Here is a 17,037-nt window from a genome sequence, read left to right as displayed (position 1 = left end):
CTTGCCATTCTATATTCATGAAGAGGCAAAGTTAGTTCTCTTTGCTGATGATACAAGTATAGTAATCACGCCTGACAAACAAGAATTAACTGATGAAATTGTCAATACTGTCTTTCAGAAAATTACTAAGTGGTTCCTTGTAAACGGACTCTCACTGAATTTTGATAAGACACAGTACATACAGTTCCGTACAGTGAATGGTATGATGCCATTAATAAATATAGACCTTAATCAGAAGCATATAGCTAAGGTAGAATATTCCAAATTTTTAGGTGTGTCCATTGATGAGAGATTAAATTGGAAGAAACACATTGATGATCTGCTGAAACGTTTGAGTTCAGCTACTTATGCAATAAGGGTCATTGCAAATTTTGGTGATAAACATCTTAGTAAATTAGCTTACTACGCCTATTTTCACTCATTGCTGTCATATGGCATCATATTTTGGGGTAATTCATCACTGAGGAATAAAGTATTTATTGCACAAAAGCGTGTAATCAGAATAATAGCTGGAGTCCACCCAAGATCATCCTGCAGACATTTATTTAAGGATCTAGGGATATTCACAGTAGCTTCTCAGTATATATACTCTCTTATGAAATTTGTTATTAACAACCAAACCCAATTCAAAAGTAATAGCAGTGTGCATAACTACAATACTAGGAGAAAGGATGATCTTCACTGTTCAAGATTAAATCTAACTTTGGCACAGAAAGGGGTGAATTATACTGGCACTAAAGTCTTTGATCACTTACCAAATAGTATCAAAAGTCTGACAGATAACCAACAAGTATTTAAGAAGAAATTAAAAGAATTTCTGAATGACAACTCCTTCTACTCCATAGAGGAATTTTTAGATATAAATTAAGAAAAAAAAGAAAAAATATTAAAAAAATAAAAAAAAGAAAAAAATTAAAGTTGTTATATTAACTTAAGTATGTTGTTAAATTAACCTAATTATGTCATGTATTGTAAAATTTGACTCGTTCCACATCATTACGAAATATCGTATTCATGATCCATGGAACTAGTATTAATCTAATCTAATCTAATCTAATCTAAAGTGGGATCCATTAAACTGAATGCATGTGTCTGCTAACCGTGCCGTGCACAACCATAACTGGTCCTGTCAAGGTCACGAAGGGTGGCTTCCCGATGGAATACACAAACGATGAATACTCAATATGCTTTTGCTGCTGGGTGCATCTGATAACCAAGCTGCTGATGCTGCTTGTGCGTATGCTGCACAGTACCCTTGAAGGTGTCATCCTGATAACTATGTTTTTGGTTGTGTGGAGCAGTGCCTTTAGGAAACAGGTAATCTTCATCCACAAGTAATGGACAGAGGTCATCCAAGGACTAGACATACTCCACAAACAGAGGACGCTAGTCTTGAAACCATTCACCAATCACCTCAGTGAAGTACTTGTGATATTGCAAGCCAGTTCCAGATATCTCAAAAACTGGTTGATGAATTGTTGCACAGCGAAGAACTGCATCCGTATCATTATAAATTAACTCAACACCAGCAACCAGAAGACCGCATTCAATGAGTACAGTATTGTGAATAGCTTGTGCACAAAGTGAAGATAACAAGCATTTTATAAATAATGTGAAATCTATTGATGAATCTAGCTTCACTTGTGAAGTTGATTTCAACATCCACAACAACCATTATTGGTTAGAACACAACCCACATCATCCATGAACGTGAATTTCTGGCACACATTGGCATAAACCTGTGGGCTGAAATTGTGGGAGGAGTACTTTTTGGCCCTTACATATCACCAAAAAAGTTCAGTGCACCCCTGTATTATACATGTTTTTGCAGTTCTTTGCCTGATGCATTAGAAAACATTCCACTTGGTGTTTGGCAACAGCTATGGTTTCAGCAGGATGGTGCACTGCCACACTATGGAATTAGTCTGTGTAACAATTTGAATGAAGCATTTCCATGGAAATGGATTGGTCCTGGGGGTCCATTTCTGGCCTCCATGTTTCTCATCCTTAACCCAATAGATTTTTATTTATGGGGACACTTAAAGGAATAGGTTTATGGTACTCCACCCATGTAAGCACATGACTAATAGCTTGTGTGCATTCCACTATGGCAGCGGTAGATGCAGGTGTGTTGTGTGGGGTCCAGCAAAGTATGATTCAGCAAATGACAAAATGTTTGCAAATGAAAGGTGGAAACTTTGAACATCATCTCTGAAGTGAACATTGCTCGTGCGTGTACGTACCAGCTTTGTGAAGATAAGCCTGGACGTCAGATGTACAGAATGTAATTATTGGATGTAGCATAATGTACAATCTAGTGTACCTTATTGAGTACAGGTGCTATTATTGTATCCACTATTATTTTATATTGGCTTTATTTATGTAATGGATGAAACAAAGTGGTTGTTTATGTTTGGAAGGAGCTCATGTTGTGTCTTAATGTTTCAATAAAGGAAACAGTAACAGAAGGAAATACCCAAGATATTGCATTCTGGATGTGTAAATTGGATACAGTTTGATTCTGTAATGGAAAAAAAAGTTTGATGCAAATGTGATTTGAACATCGGCGACTCTGCATATCCATTTCTGAAGGCATTGCCCCATCTTGCTGGGCTAATGGGAGAGCACTACTAGAAAAAGTGCAGAGTTAATGCCATCTGTTCTTGGCATTGGTCAAGCTGCATGCTGTTACAGTGTTGCCAGAGCCTTGTTTTTTAAATCACATTGGCAAGACTAGGTTTTGTTAGGTACACTTTTGTCTTGAATTGGGGTGAGGAATCGCATGCCGACCAGCAAGTGCAGCAATTTTTCTTTATCCTGTATGTCTGTAATCAGTCTTGAGCACTCCATGAATAAGCTACTGTTGTTCTGTCCAGTTCTTGGTTTGTGTACTTTACAATGCAGTCATTTACACCACCTAGAAAAGATAGTTTCTAGCAATCCAGAACAATTTTTGAATTTTTGCATCCTCTGTTACTCTTGCAAACTGTGCCTCAATTTTCTGATGGGCTTGTTTTACTGGAGAGACATTGTGCTTGAACCATGTTGTTTTTCCATCCCATCTTGATACATACCATAAATTGCAGAAGTTTGGGCTACTGTAGACACAGATTCAGAATCATTGTCAGACTGCTTAGTTGCTGTGTCAATCTCTTAGTGCTCAGGTGTGTGTTGGTATGTAAAGGCAAGCCCCCTATGTGGAAGTTCTAATCTAATGGTTTGAGTCTTAGGTTAACCATGTAGCAGGAGTTAGCAAATGCCAACAAATGCTGCAGCCCCCACTCATTAGACCCCCCCCCCCCCCTTCCTTGTCTGTGTGTAAAAAAATTAGTCATGTTAGATATGAGTGGTATACTACTTACTATCTGATGGAAAGATGGTGGTGTCTCAATCTACAGAGAGTATTAATTACTTTAGCTCATTTCTAAAAGTGAACTCTCGGCTCACCACATACTGTGTGTTGCTGATTAACAAAACCACAGAACTTACTGGGGAATTCTGTAACGTTGTCCGAGCTAGTTGTAATTACCTGATCAATTAGAATAAGATTCTATTGATTACTAATGGGAAAGTAATTCATGGATATCGTATTGTATTATATTTGTATGTCCACTGTAACAGTTGTTCATTCCTTCTACAGCGTATTTTCTTTTCTTACAGTACTTTTGACATGAGCCGTGTAGAGTGAATGTTCCTTTCTTTTTGGTGGACTATTGTTGTCTAACACACCGTAGTTTTGTGGTTCCTGCATTTGTTTCTATGTCTTGCTGTTGTTCTGTCATAATCTGCTGGTGGTGGTTGAAGTGATTGATATAGCAAGCAGAAATCAGCAGATAACAGTATTTGAATGCTGGCCCCTATTTTGACTGGAACCAAGGTGGAATCTTCCTACATGTTGGTCAGAGGTCTGAAGACAGCATAGTAAATCGCCAAAATTAGTAGCCAGATAAAGTATGTTTGGAAATTAGATGTCTGAAAGGTGTTTGATTTGATAAAATGTATGGATGGACATTATCCCCAAGAAGAGATCCATTATCCCCTTTCAGAATGATAAGATCATCCTGTGAATGCCACAGAAACATTCCCCAGACCACTGTTGCATGGTGTTTCAGACATTTGATGTTGTACATCTGTCCAATGGAGCATAAAATGTGATTAATCTGAAAAGGCCAGCTGTTGCCACCCAGTGGACGTCCAGTTGTGGTACTGCCATGCAAATTCCGGGCTTCATTGCTGATGAACATCAGTCAGCATCATGGGTGCATGAACTAGATGCCTGCAGTGGTGATCCATATGCAGCAACATTCTCTAAACAGTTGTTGAGGGGACACTCTTGGTAGCTCCATGGTTCATCTGGGTGGTCAGTTGCTCAACAGTTACATGTATATTTGCCTGCACACATCCCCACAGAGTCGTTCACCCTTGTCATTTATGGCCCACGGTGCACCACAGATTTTGATAGCGCCAGTTTGCCACACACAGTATATTTTATCCATGGCGAAATGCAAACAGTTTACAAACTTAGCCATTTCAGAAATGCTTCCACCCTAGGCCCGAAAGCCAATAATTGTGCCCCTTTGGGCTCCATTTCCGCATTATGACAATGACTGCACTGTTTTCGGTGTTCCTCTGACATGCTTTATATACCTTCCACTGCTAGTGTTGCTGCCTACCATCCGTGAGTGGTTATTGTGAGTTGATGTTGAATGTAGGTGGTGGTCACATTAATGTGACTGGATCATGTATTATAAGTAATAAATTCCTTTGTATAATAGTAGGGCAGGCAGTTAACCAGTCGTGTGGTATGTTTTTGAACACTCGTACAGGAAGATCTTGTACAGCTGTTGAGAGCTCATTAAATAATTTTTGCCCCATGAGTTCGTAGCTGGTAACTGGTTTTATCAATCTTAACCCTCTGCTTACAAGAAAATCTGTATAGTATTGCCTAATGGTTGAGTCTCTCAGGCTCGTGTTGTTTAAACTGACATTAATTGACACTATTTTGACTACTTACAATGTGAATGACTTTTGAGAAATAAATACTTTTAAAATAAGTTTATTTATTTAAAGTTGTCATCTTAAAAAAGCCATTTTTACCCTTTTACTGGTGGCTTTTATTCTTATTGCAAATTTGCGCAATGTCTATAAACAATAATAGAAAGTTCTGAGCTTACAAGTTTGGTGAAATTATAACATTTAATTTGACTCCTTTATCTTTCTTCTCTACACGATATACACATCTCCTTTTCTTAGCTGGTGCTTTCATTGCCCTTCCTGGATCCTGTGCTACTAACGAATTCATTGGATCCCATACTGCTAATGAATTCATTGACTTCTTTACTCCTTCTAGTTGCTTTCTTAAATTGATGATGAAAGTCTGACATCTCATTTTTTATAGATTGCCAGCATTATCCAATATGCGTACACTCATTACAGTTACATTGATCATGTTGAAGAAAACCACCAATGGCCAGCGTCTTGTTTTTCTCTTCACACTTTAGCATCACATCTTCTGGTCCATGGTGTCAATGCCACCGTTTTTGGCATTGTATGTCATTATAACTTCAGGCTTCTTTACTTGTGATGATGGCACTGTTGATTGGTCATCAAGAGAGCTAATGACGGTGAAAACTTTGCTTTTCTTAGGAACATAAGAGGTTACCATCACATCTGGTTGAAAACGAAATAATGTAGAGTATACTTCATGTCCTTGAGGTGTAGTGAAGTTGGCAGGCACTTCATCTTTGTTTTATATATAATTATCACACGTGATATTATGTCAAAGTTCAATCACCTAGGTTTTTACAACATTCTCTCCAAGTTGCATGGCTCTTGTTTCTTCCGCCTTCCCCAAAAACACTTTCATGTTCCAGCAGTAGCTTGTTGCACTGTCACAAATAGCCCAGAACTTTATTCTGCATATACTAGGTTTTGATGGGATATATAGTCGAAATAGACAGTGACCTCGAAATGTGACCAACTGTTCATCCACAGTCATGCACCATCCTGGAATGTAGGCATTCCTAGCGGTAATTTCCCACATCTCAGAAACTTTACTGATTTGTTCCAATTTGTCACTTTACCTTTGTTCACATTGGGCTGCTGCATTGTCTTAAGTGCAGCACCCTTAGAATAGCATGGAAGTGGTTCCAAGACATAATTTCATTGAACAGTGGTTGGCCATTCTCAACACTGCAAAGCTGCCTGATGTCGTCACTTCTTGATTTATAAACTCCAGTCAGGATCAGAACACCAAGAAACTTTTTCATTTCATGCATATCTATATTCACCCCATCCTCGTAAATGATTCAGCTTTCCTTGTTGGTCCACATACACACTTCGTCAATGAGAGATACACGAAAGAGCAACTTAAAACAAGACTCTTCATTATCACAATTCTTAATAGAATAATTTGGATGTCTCTGGTCTTCTTTCAGTACATTCTTTTTGCTCTGCCAACCAGCAATTCCAGCTTGAGGTGTTGTAGCCCATATTTCAATCCCATTATGAGAAAACAATAAGTCACACTCATCATTATTTGCACTAAATTGTTATTCTCCACTTCATAAAGGGATTCTTCATGATCATCATCTTCATGTAGTTCTGAGTTTTCAGTGACATCTATTTCATTATCATCACTGGAAGATTCACATTCACTAGGTGGGTTTTCAGAATGAGAATACTGCTCTAACAGTTCGCTTATCTCCTCATCTGATAGTCCTCTTCTCCATAGTTTTTCAATTTGTATAACAGACATATGTTATGAAATAATGTATCAAAATAAACATGTGCCTATCGCAAGGAGGAATGTTGAATACTGAAAGAATATTGGCGTGAGTCAACAATGGCAAATGATGTAACAGACACTGCGCAGACAGGTATCTGGTTGTTAAAAAATGTGCACAAACAGCTTAACACAAAGTGATAGATAAATTTTTATAATTTTTTCCCAAAATTATGACTAACTTGACAAATTAGGAAAAGTCATATTTCATTAAAATAAAATGTGTAGTTACTGATAGAGAAGATATTAAACATCACAGACGGACATCAGAGGCTCAATAGTAGGTAAAGAGTTAAGTATCATGTATAAATGTGCTTATTACATCTTGTGTTTTAACGATGTACATTTTCTCTGCATGTTACTTCTGGTAGCTGCTTCTTTATGTGAATTAAAACAAATATTTGTATATTTTTACCACAATTGTGTTTTTTTGTCCAGGATATGTAGCTTTACAGTGTGCTTTATATGACAAACTCATAATTATTGTAACAATTTATTCTACAATATTAAATATGTCATGCACGCAGCTACAGTTTCCCCACAAAATAATTGCATATGATTTTAAGCTGTGAAAAAATGCAAAATAGGCTGTTCTAACATATAGTTCAGGTTGCTTGAATGACCATATTTTAAAGTCAAGTTTTAAGACTACTGAGATTGTTACTACTTTAAAGAATAATTGTGTCTTCTGCGTGTATTACTGTACTGGATGTAATTAATGAGGGCAAGTTGTTAATTGTAATCAGGAACAGGAAGGGTCCAGCACAGATCCCTGTGGAGCACCTGCCTTAACTTGTACTATACCACCGGATGCTTCTTTGCCAACACAGCTAACTTGCCTACAGCTCTGTAAATAAAATTTTAATACTTTAAGGCTCTCTCTCTCTCTCTCTCTCTCTCTCTCTCTAGCTAATGTCATAAACAGAGGGCACACAGGACAAGTTTTGTAGGTGAATAATAGCACCCATCTTCCTAACCAAAACAGAGCTGCTTCAGGCTACTGAAGTTATTTGCCTTCTGATCAGGAACACATGGATATATGCTGTACTGTAGAAGTTCCAGAGTGTGTGCTACTTGTGGTACGCAAACTTCAGTATGTGACTTTTAGGTAGAATGCAACGTATTCTCTGAGTGGAGATGCTGTGATTTGGTTGGGAATTTGCCTTCTATTTTGGCCATTGACAGTTATGCATGTCAGATATTCTGTAAATTTTTGTTTAGTGTATCTGCATCTACCCAAGGAGCACAATGTAATTTACTTCATATGAATATACTGATTTATCTAATAATAGTGCTGTTGTGCAAAACACCACCACCCTGCAGTAAGAAAATTGATTAAGGAAGACCAAGGCATCCACCCAGACTGTTTTAGTGGTTGTAAGCCTGGTGGGAAGCTATTTGGGGAATTATGAGGAGACTTCTGACAGCACTGCATTTCATGGTGATAGTACAGAAAATCCCACCTCTGGGGAGGTAATACTGTGTGACAGTAGTCCATGTTTTCTTTGAGATGCCTAGTGGATCAGGCAGGCTAGTGCAGTAACCATTAGAAGTGGAATTAGGTGTGAAACTGACTGTTTATCATTATCAAAACTCTGGTACCGAGTGCTGCGGGTTTCAAATCTGCGCCAGACAGCATGGACCTCAATTACCACTAGAGGTTTCTGCAGCCGTCGCGCGCATGCTCCTGGCCTGCGTATAATGTGAGGATGCCACGGTGGAGCATGTGGTCCCAGCGGCCAATAGCGGCGTACCCTATCACGTATTTAAGCGCCTGCCTCTCGCTCAGCGAGGCAGTCTGATATTCGCATGAGTCTATCGATATCTTGCCTACAGACAGCGTGTTTACTTTGCTTGTTTCCATGTATGAGTGGATGTTGTTGATTCATGAGGTTTCTGCTTGTGACCCCATTGCTTCTTGCGTGGTGTTGTTCATAGGGTCTTGCTCGGTCATCAGTCGTTGTTCGCGTCTGTCCTTTCCTTTTGTCGGTTTTGTTTGTTCGTGGGCTGCTCCCAAACGGTCCCACATCACTTTCGTTCATGGCAACCCTGGCAGTTACAACACAAACGAATGTGATTGCTAAATATGTCAGTGTTGAGAGGTATGTAGTGTTTTAGGTGAAAACAGTATCAAATGTCAAAGTGCAAGTATTACTGTTGTTTGTGGATTTGGGATGTGCTGATAAATCCTGTTTCCTTATCTCACTGATGGCCAGTATCAAGGAAGGTAAGAAAAGATTAAGAAAAGAACAGCATGCAGTGTGTGCATGAAAATGTTTTCAGACCATCTATGACACATTCAGACCTTCTACAACACTCAGCACTTAAATCTCATCATAGATCTTTCTCTGTGTTTTGGAAATCGACAGAGGTCTAAGGATTCGCAAGTTTCATATAATCCCTCTGTACGTGAGGTCCAAAGATGCTGCCATAAAAGCCAATTATACTGCTCAAAAGACACACATTCAAGATCCTGCATATACAGTTGTAAATAAACATACATGACTGAGAAGCCTGGGTTGGCAGAGTGAGCTGTTGCTATGTCACACAGCATGACCCAAAAGTAGAAAGTAAACTGAAAATAAATAGAGGAAAAAATACGGAAAAATTGATCCCAGTGATGAAATAAGTTCCTTCACCAAGAGAACAGAGAGTTGCGTAATTACCCATAACAATAGTGAGCATTCAAATTACACAACACTGAATACTCTGAAACTTCCTGGCAGATTAAAACTGTGTGCCGGACCGAGACTCGAACTCAGGACCTTTGCCTTTCGTGGGCAAGTGCTCTACCAACTGAGCTACCCGTGCACGACTCACACCTCGTCCTCACAGCTTTAATTCCCCCAGTACCTCGTCTCCTACCTTCCAAACTTCACAGAAGCTTTCCTGCTAAACTTGCAGAACTAGCACTCCTGGAAGAAAGAATATTGCGGAGACATGGCTTAGCCACAGCCTTGGGGATGTTTCTAGAATGAAATTTTCAATCTACAGCGGAGTGTGCGCTGATATGAAACTTCCTGGCAGATTAAAACTGTGTGCCGGACCGAGACTCGAACTCGGGACCTTTGCCTTTCACGGGCAAGTGCTCTACCAACTGAGTATTACTGAATACTCTGTTTAGCAGTGGGAAATTAGTACCTTTTGATGATGTACACTGACAGAACTGTAATGAGGTGCACATATACACCTTTTTATATTATAATACTTTTTCTTTCTTTTCATGATCATACATGCACTCTATTAATTCATAGTTCATGGTCAGTTCCAGAAACTGTGAAGGGACAATCATCTTCATGACTGCAAATATTGAATTTCACATGATTTGGGGCACTGATATTTTTCGAGGAATCTTGTCATTTGTGGCATAATCGCTAAAATTTTCTGGATGTTAACAATTTTGTTAATTTCCTAAGTACAGTAGTTTGTTTGGAATGGTCTACATTTCAATGCTACCTGAATTTTCATTAGATGATCAAACAGGGGAATCTATTTGTTAGTCACGCTGATTATATTTAAAAGAGAGTTAAACACTCGATAGTGTCAGTTTGGTGGACATTTGACTCCACAGTGGGCTTCAAAAAGAGCTCGATGCATCAGTCAGAAAAATTTACCCTGCTTCCAGGATAGTGATCATTGGAATCATAAACAGGAGGTTGCTAAGTGACAGTTATATCGGTTGAATCAATTGCAGAATTAATGAGTGTTGTGACAGACTAGGTGCAATATTTATAAACTCAAATAAGTTTTTGGGCAAGGAATGTCTAGCCAAGGATGGACTGCATCTAAACAGATTAGGATCGATGACCTTCAGCAAAATGTTTATGGATGTTTGTAAAATCATTAAAACTAAGGGAAACTAATATTTACTGGAGGGGATCTAAAAGAAAAAGCCTGTTAGCTGAAAATAAATCTGCTAAAGAATGTCTATGAAAATGTATGCTTAATACCATTAAAACAAGCAAAAGTTCTTATTTGATGCACTGGAATATAAATGGCTTAAGTTTTACGTCTTCCAGCAGCCTAAGCTACAAACTCGATGAGTTACAAATTCTTCTCTCAGAATGTAAAGTCATAAAAATTATTTGTTTAAATGAAGACTGGCTTAGCTCTAATACAGTAAATATTTTAAATAAAATTGAAAATTTCAATGTTGCAACCAGCTATTGTAGGGAGGAAAAATCTCACGGAGGTTGCTACATAGTCCTGGACTCTTCTGTAAGCCAAGAAGTGAAAACAGATTTTAATTGTCTAAATGAAGATTGCATATTTGAAAGTTGTTGCGTAGAACTTAAAGACCTTAAGATGTTGATCATTTCAATTTATAGAATTCTGGAAAGGACTTTAGTCGCACCATTACTCTCTAAATTCTAGTGCATGCTAGATAAACTAAAGAAAGAAATGAAGAAAAAAAATGTAATATCAGCAGATTTTAACATAAACACTGCAAATGACAATAAAGAATCAACAACATTTATTGATTCAGTTAAAAAGTCTGGTTTTAAACTAAATTTTTTGGAGTTCACCAGAGAAAATATTCACTCAGCAACATACATCAACAACATTGTAACAAATTACTGCTTTGATAATGTACATAAATTCTGTCTAGACTTGGGACTTCCTGATCAATAAGCCCCGTTTGTCTCACTGCCAAAAACTGATAAACATAATATAAGAAAAACATATAACAAAAGAAGTTTCAGTAAAACAAATATTGAAATATTGTATGAGAAACTAAATAAAGTTAAGTGGTGTTTTGGTGATGGTGATTCAACAAATGATAACGTTAGTACATTCTTAAACAGTTTTCTTGAAGTATTTAATGAAGCTTTCCCACCAAGATCATATTGCAACAAAACATCAAGTAAGACAAGATGGATCACACCGGGAATAAAAATATCGAGTGAGAGGAAAAGGAAACTACACAATCAACTGAAGTACAACAAAGATCCTGATTTTGTAAAATATGTTACATTCTATAAAACTATTTTTTTAAAAGTTGTGAAAGCTTCAAAACAAATGGCAAATAACAAATTCATTCTAGTGCAGAAAACTAAAACAAGGGCAGTATGGTACGTAGTTAAGTCTGAATTAGGTGTCCGAAATCATAAACAAGACATTTTAGAAATCAAACTTAAGGCAAAATTGGTTGTAAATCCAGCCCAAACATCTGAGTGCTTCAAAGAGTACTTCATAAATGTAGCAAAATCTGATTTAGACATAGCAAATTATGAGCAGAAAGTAAATGGTTTTGGGTTAAAAGGCAATACCAGTGAATGTCTCAAAAAATTCAACACAGTTCAGCAAAATTTGTTGAAAATGTCATACTCTCCGTAAAAGACAAAAACTCTGCTGGCTGGGATGGGATACCCACCAAAATAATTTTAAAAAAGTTTACAGCATTATAGCTCCCCCCCTCTCATAATAAACAAATACTTTGAAGAAGATTACTTCCCTGATCTCTTGAAATATACGGAAGTAAAACCATTGTTTAAAAAAGATTCAAGAGATGATATGGGAAATTATCACCACATCTCTATACTCCATGTTGCATCAAAAATATTGGAAAAAATTGCTGCTTTACAGATACAAAGCTCCATCACACAGAATGATATTTCACATAACCAATTTGGCTTCCAACAAGGCAAAAACACAGTAGATGCAATAAATGAGTTTATCGAAAAAATCACTTCATCTCTAGATAGGAAAGCTAAGGTCACAGGAATATTCTGTGATCCTAAAAAAGCATTTGAGTCAGTAAACCATGCCCTGATGCTTTTCGAACTCAACAGGTGTGGATTAAGGGATGTTGCTTTGAAATGGTTTGAATCATATCTCTTGGAGAGGAAACAAAGGGTAGTAATCACATCAAATGGGGCAGATCACTTCTCCGAGTCGAAAACTATGCCACAAGGTGTTCCTCAAGGCTCAATCCTTGGACCCATTTTATTCCTGTTCTATGTAAATGACTCGCCTCTCAATATAAATACTCATTGAAGTCTGTTTGCAGATGATTCTGCTGCCCTAGTTGAAAATGAAAATTCTGACAATATACCACAGAGAGTCATGAATACGTTAAGTAACCTGGAAACATGGTTCAGTCAAAATGGCTTAAGGCTAAACTTTTCAAAAATCCACATGATGAGTTTTAAAACCAAACAGTCACAAACTGAATAAATCCGTATCACTCACAACAATCAAAAAAGGAAGACTCAGTCAGGCTCCTGGGAATAAACTTAGACAGAACTTTGAGTTAGAATTCTCATATAGAATGTCTAGCAAATAAATTAAACAGCCTTGCATTTGCAATGGAAATTTTAGCCTGTGCCACTGATATGGCCACCAGGAAAATAGCATATTATAGCTACTTTGAATCAGTTATTCGATGCGGAATAATTTTTTGGGGAAACTCGGGAAATGTTACACGAATTTTAAAGTTGCAAAAAAAGAATCATTCGCAACATGTGCTCTGCACAGTTGAGGACATCATGTCGACCATTATTTAAAGACCTAAAAATATTAACTGTCCCCTCTTTATACATCTTTGAGGTGGTTCTTTTCCTATGCTGCAGAACTGAGCTATTAAAAAAAAATCATTTTGAACATTCACATGACACAAGACATAAAGAGAACTTTTATGCTCACCTCCCATCGCTTAAAACTGTGTGCTCAGACTCCTCAGTATATAGCCATGAAAATTCATAACACAATAAAAGGGTGTGACATAATGAATATGAAGATAAATATTTTAAAAAGCAAGTTACATGATTTTCTAATTGAACAATGCTACTAAACTGTGGAAGATTTCATGAAGGACGAAGTGATACTTTGAGCTGGATCCCTAAAATGGAATAAAAATTTATGATAGTTATAGTAGATGCAAATTGCAAGTAAGTAAACGCTCCTCAAAGTATTACTGTAAGTGTGACAATTTTAAGTAAGCAGATTGTAACCTTGACATGTCTCCTGTACATCAGAAATATGTTCTGAAATTGTGTACGTTATGAGATGAATAAAACACATTTCACTTCCTTCTCTTCATTACTCTTTTGTTGTGACGTCATTGAGTATATTCGTTGTTTTAATTGCTGTCTTTGTAGCTATTATGGTAACTCAATTAATAAAATAAGAAATTTGTGTTGTGAAAGATCTACATGTAAATAGAACCTGTATAATGAAATTTTTAGGGACTGCTAGAAACACCAGGGAGAACTGTTCTACATGAGGGTGATGTACTAGAGCTGGATCCAGTTGAGAACACAGCTTTACAAAGGGTGCATGCATACCTGCTTAGTGATGGTCTTATGCTAGCCACTTGGATACCTAACAGGTTTGTTGAATTTTACAGTACATTTCAACTGCTTTCCATTATTATTATTATTATTATTATTATTATTATTAACTTTAGAGCACAAGAAAATTTCTCCCATAATTTTTATCATGTGTGGTCTTCTTATTAATGGGACTTGTGAGAAACACTAACAGGCTGTTGTATAAAGTGTTTATGTACTCATGAAGTGCTATATAGTAATGTGAAATGGAATTACAAGTGATAAATAATTGTCATCAGTTGTAAATAACACTTAAAAGAGTCATGAAATCTGTGTATATGTTTGTTATACACATCATATGTTCATTTTACAATCGATATTCATCAAGGTAAATTCTCATTTCACTGAGATTTTGTTAAGGTTTCTTGATGTGATCCATTGTACCATCATTAACTGTCTTCAAGATTAATGAGAGTTGTGATCTAAGAAAATATTTCTGTTTTGTCTGTAGGTGTAGGAAGTTGCACAGACAATTCAACACTTATTACATGGTTAAAATGAGCATATTTATTTACACTATTCACAACACTGATAGATTTACACATAAGCAATCATTAAAATGAAGAATGTCGTGTTGGGCAGTGTGCTCAGCAATAGGGTGGTCCAGTTGTTTCATGGCCACAGTTTGTCAATGGCCATTCATGCGTACATAAAAGCTTGCTGGTTGTCATGTCCACATAGAATGTAGCACAGTGATTGCAGCGTAGCTTATAGATCACATGACTGGTTTCACAGGTAGCCGTGGTTTTGATGGAGTAGGCAAGGTTTGTGACCAGACTGGAGCAGATGGTAGTGGCAGTATATATGGGACAGGTCTTGCATCGAATCTATTACAGGGGTATGAGCCATGAGGTAAGAGGTTGGGAGCAGAATGATTACTGCAGCTGTCACCTGTTCCACACCAAGAAGTCCCTTCCATACAGCCTAGCCACCCGTGAGGTCCATTATCAGGTGTAATTCGTCTTAATACATGCTTTATTTTTTCTCTTGAGTGAGATGAAATGCATATTCCTATCACAAAAAAGTATGTTAGGTTATGAATTTCATAAGTCAGATGCAGCAAATATGTGCGAAACAGTGGAAAAGATGAACAATGTAAACTTATCAAATAATCCAAGAACAGCGTTTTTACGTTTTAGCACCAGCATACATTCTTTTCTCCATCATTTTCATACATATCACTTCATTCAAGAGGCATATTCACGTACATGTTTGTAAACACTTCAGAGATGTTTCTGTATATGGTGTGGTCAAGGATGAATTTATTCGTGGTGCATATACCTTGATTTCCATTTCCTTGAAGATTTTGTTGCGCAGTTGCACACTACGCTGCTCTTTGTTTGTGGCTGTCTGTGGATGAATTGTTCTGCCAGAAAACACACAGGAAAGGATAAACACTTTGGATTATGTACACTTGCTATTGAAAATTACATTAAATTTACGAAATGTTATTAACAGTGTGACAAAGAACTGTGGTGTCCTTTTCTGACTGACAAGCAATTGTCGGAAACTTAAGAAACATATTGTCAAATTTCCTAACAGGACAAGAGGTGTTCTGTGGGTACACTGATTACCTGTACTTAATATAGACAGGCAACATATCCTTTCCATTGATTAAGTACTCAGTTAGTACAGCAAAATAATTCATGAAGCTGCCAAATACAGTGAGCTGGCAAAAGTCATGGGATAGTGATATGCACAAATACAGATGGCAGTAGTATCACACATACAAGGTATAAAAGGGCAGTGCATTGGCAGAGCTGTCACTTGTACACAGGTGGTTCATATGAAAAAGTGTCCAACATGATTACGGCCGCATGATAGGACTTAATAGACTTTGAATGTGGGATGGTAATTGGAATTAGACACAGGGGACATTCTACTTTGGAAATCATTAGGAAATTCAGTATTCCGAGATCCACAGTGTCAAAAGTGTCTGAGAATACAAAGTTTTATGCATTACCTCTCAGCACGGACAACATAGTGGCCTCCGGCCTTCACTTAATGACCAAGAGCATTGGTGTGTGCATAGAGTTGTCAGTGCTAACAGACAAGCAACAATGCATGAAGTAAGATCAGAAATCAATGTGGGACACACAATGAATGTATCCATTAGGACAGTGAAGCAAAATTTGTCATTAATGGGCTATGCCAGTAGACTACTAATGTGACTGCCTTTGCTAACAAAAATGGTTCAAATGGCTCTGAGCACTATGGAACTTAACTTCTGAGGTCATCAGTCTCCTAGAACTTAGAACTACTTAAACCTAACTAACCTAAGGACATGACACACATCCATGCCCGAGGCAGGATTCGAACCTGCGACCATAGGGGTCTTTGCTAACAGAAGGACATCACATGCAGCGCCTCTCGTGGGTTCGTACCATATTGGTTGGACCCTATATGACTGGAAAACCCTGAACTGGTCAGATGAGACCCAGTTTCACTTGGTAAGAGCTGATGGTAGGGTTTGAGTGTGGTGCAGACCCTACATAGCCATGGACCCAAGTTGTCAACAAGGCACTCTGCACGTTGGTGGTAGCTGCATAATGGTGTAGGCTGTGTTTAGATGAATGGATCATTGATCATTTACTCGAAATGGTCATGCTCGGCTACTTGGAGACCATTTGCAGCCATTCAGTAATGGAATTTTTATGGATGGCAATGCACCATGTCATGGGGCCACAGTTGTTTCCAATTAATTTCAATAACGTTCTGGACAATTCGAGTTAATGATTTGGTCACTGAAATTGCCCGACATGAATCCCATTGAATATTTATGGTACATAATCGAGAGATAAGTTCTTGCACAAAATCCTGCACCAGCAACACTTTCGCGGTTATGGATGGCTATAGAGGCAGCATGGCTCATTGTTTCTGCAAGGGATTTCCAACAACTTGGTGGGTCCATGTTATGTTGAG

General features: G+C 37.7%; 1 protein-coding gene across 3 annotated transcripts in view; it reads left to right on the top strand.

Moving 5' to 3' along the window:
- LOC124787031 (exocyst complex component 8) overlaps nt 1-17,037 on the top strand; it is a 111,024-nt gene that overhangs the window by 19,521 nt on the left and 74,466 nt on the right. For all 3 annotated transcript variants that reach the window (XR_007015968.1, XM_047254307.1, XM_047254308.1), the window contains exon 4: nt 13,972-14,114. Coding sequence is in view for 2 of the 3 variants with exons in the window: in XM_047254307.1 (XP_047110263.1) it covers nt 13,972-14,114 (143 nt within the window). In the remaining variant the exon portion in view is untranslated. The remainder of the gene's footprint in view (nt 1-13,971; nt 14,115-17,037) is intronic.

This window comes from Schistocerca piceifrons, chromosome 1 (assembly GCF_021461385.2).
Source record: "Schistocerca piceifrons isolate TAMUIC-IGC-003096 chromosome 1, iqSchPice1.1, whole genome shotgun sequence".
Classification (NCBI taxonomy): domain Eukaryota; kingdom Metazoa; phylum Arthropoda; class Insecta; order Orthoptera; family Acrididae; genus Schistocerca; species Schistocerca piceifrons.
This window is presented reverse-complemented; position numbering and strand designations above follow the sequence as displayed.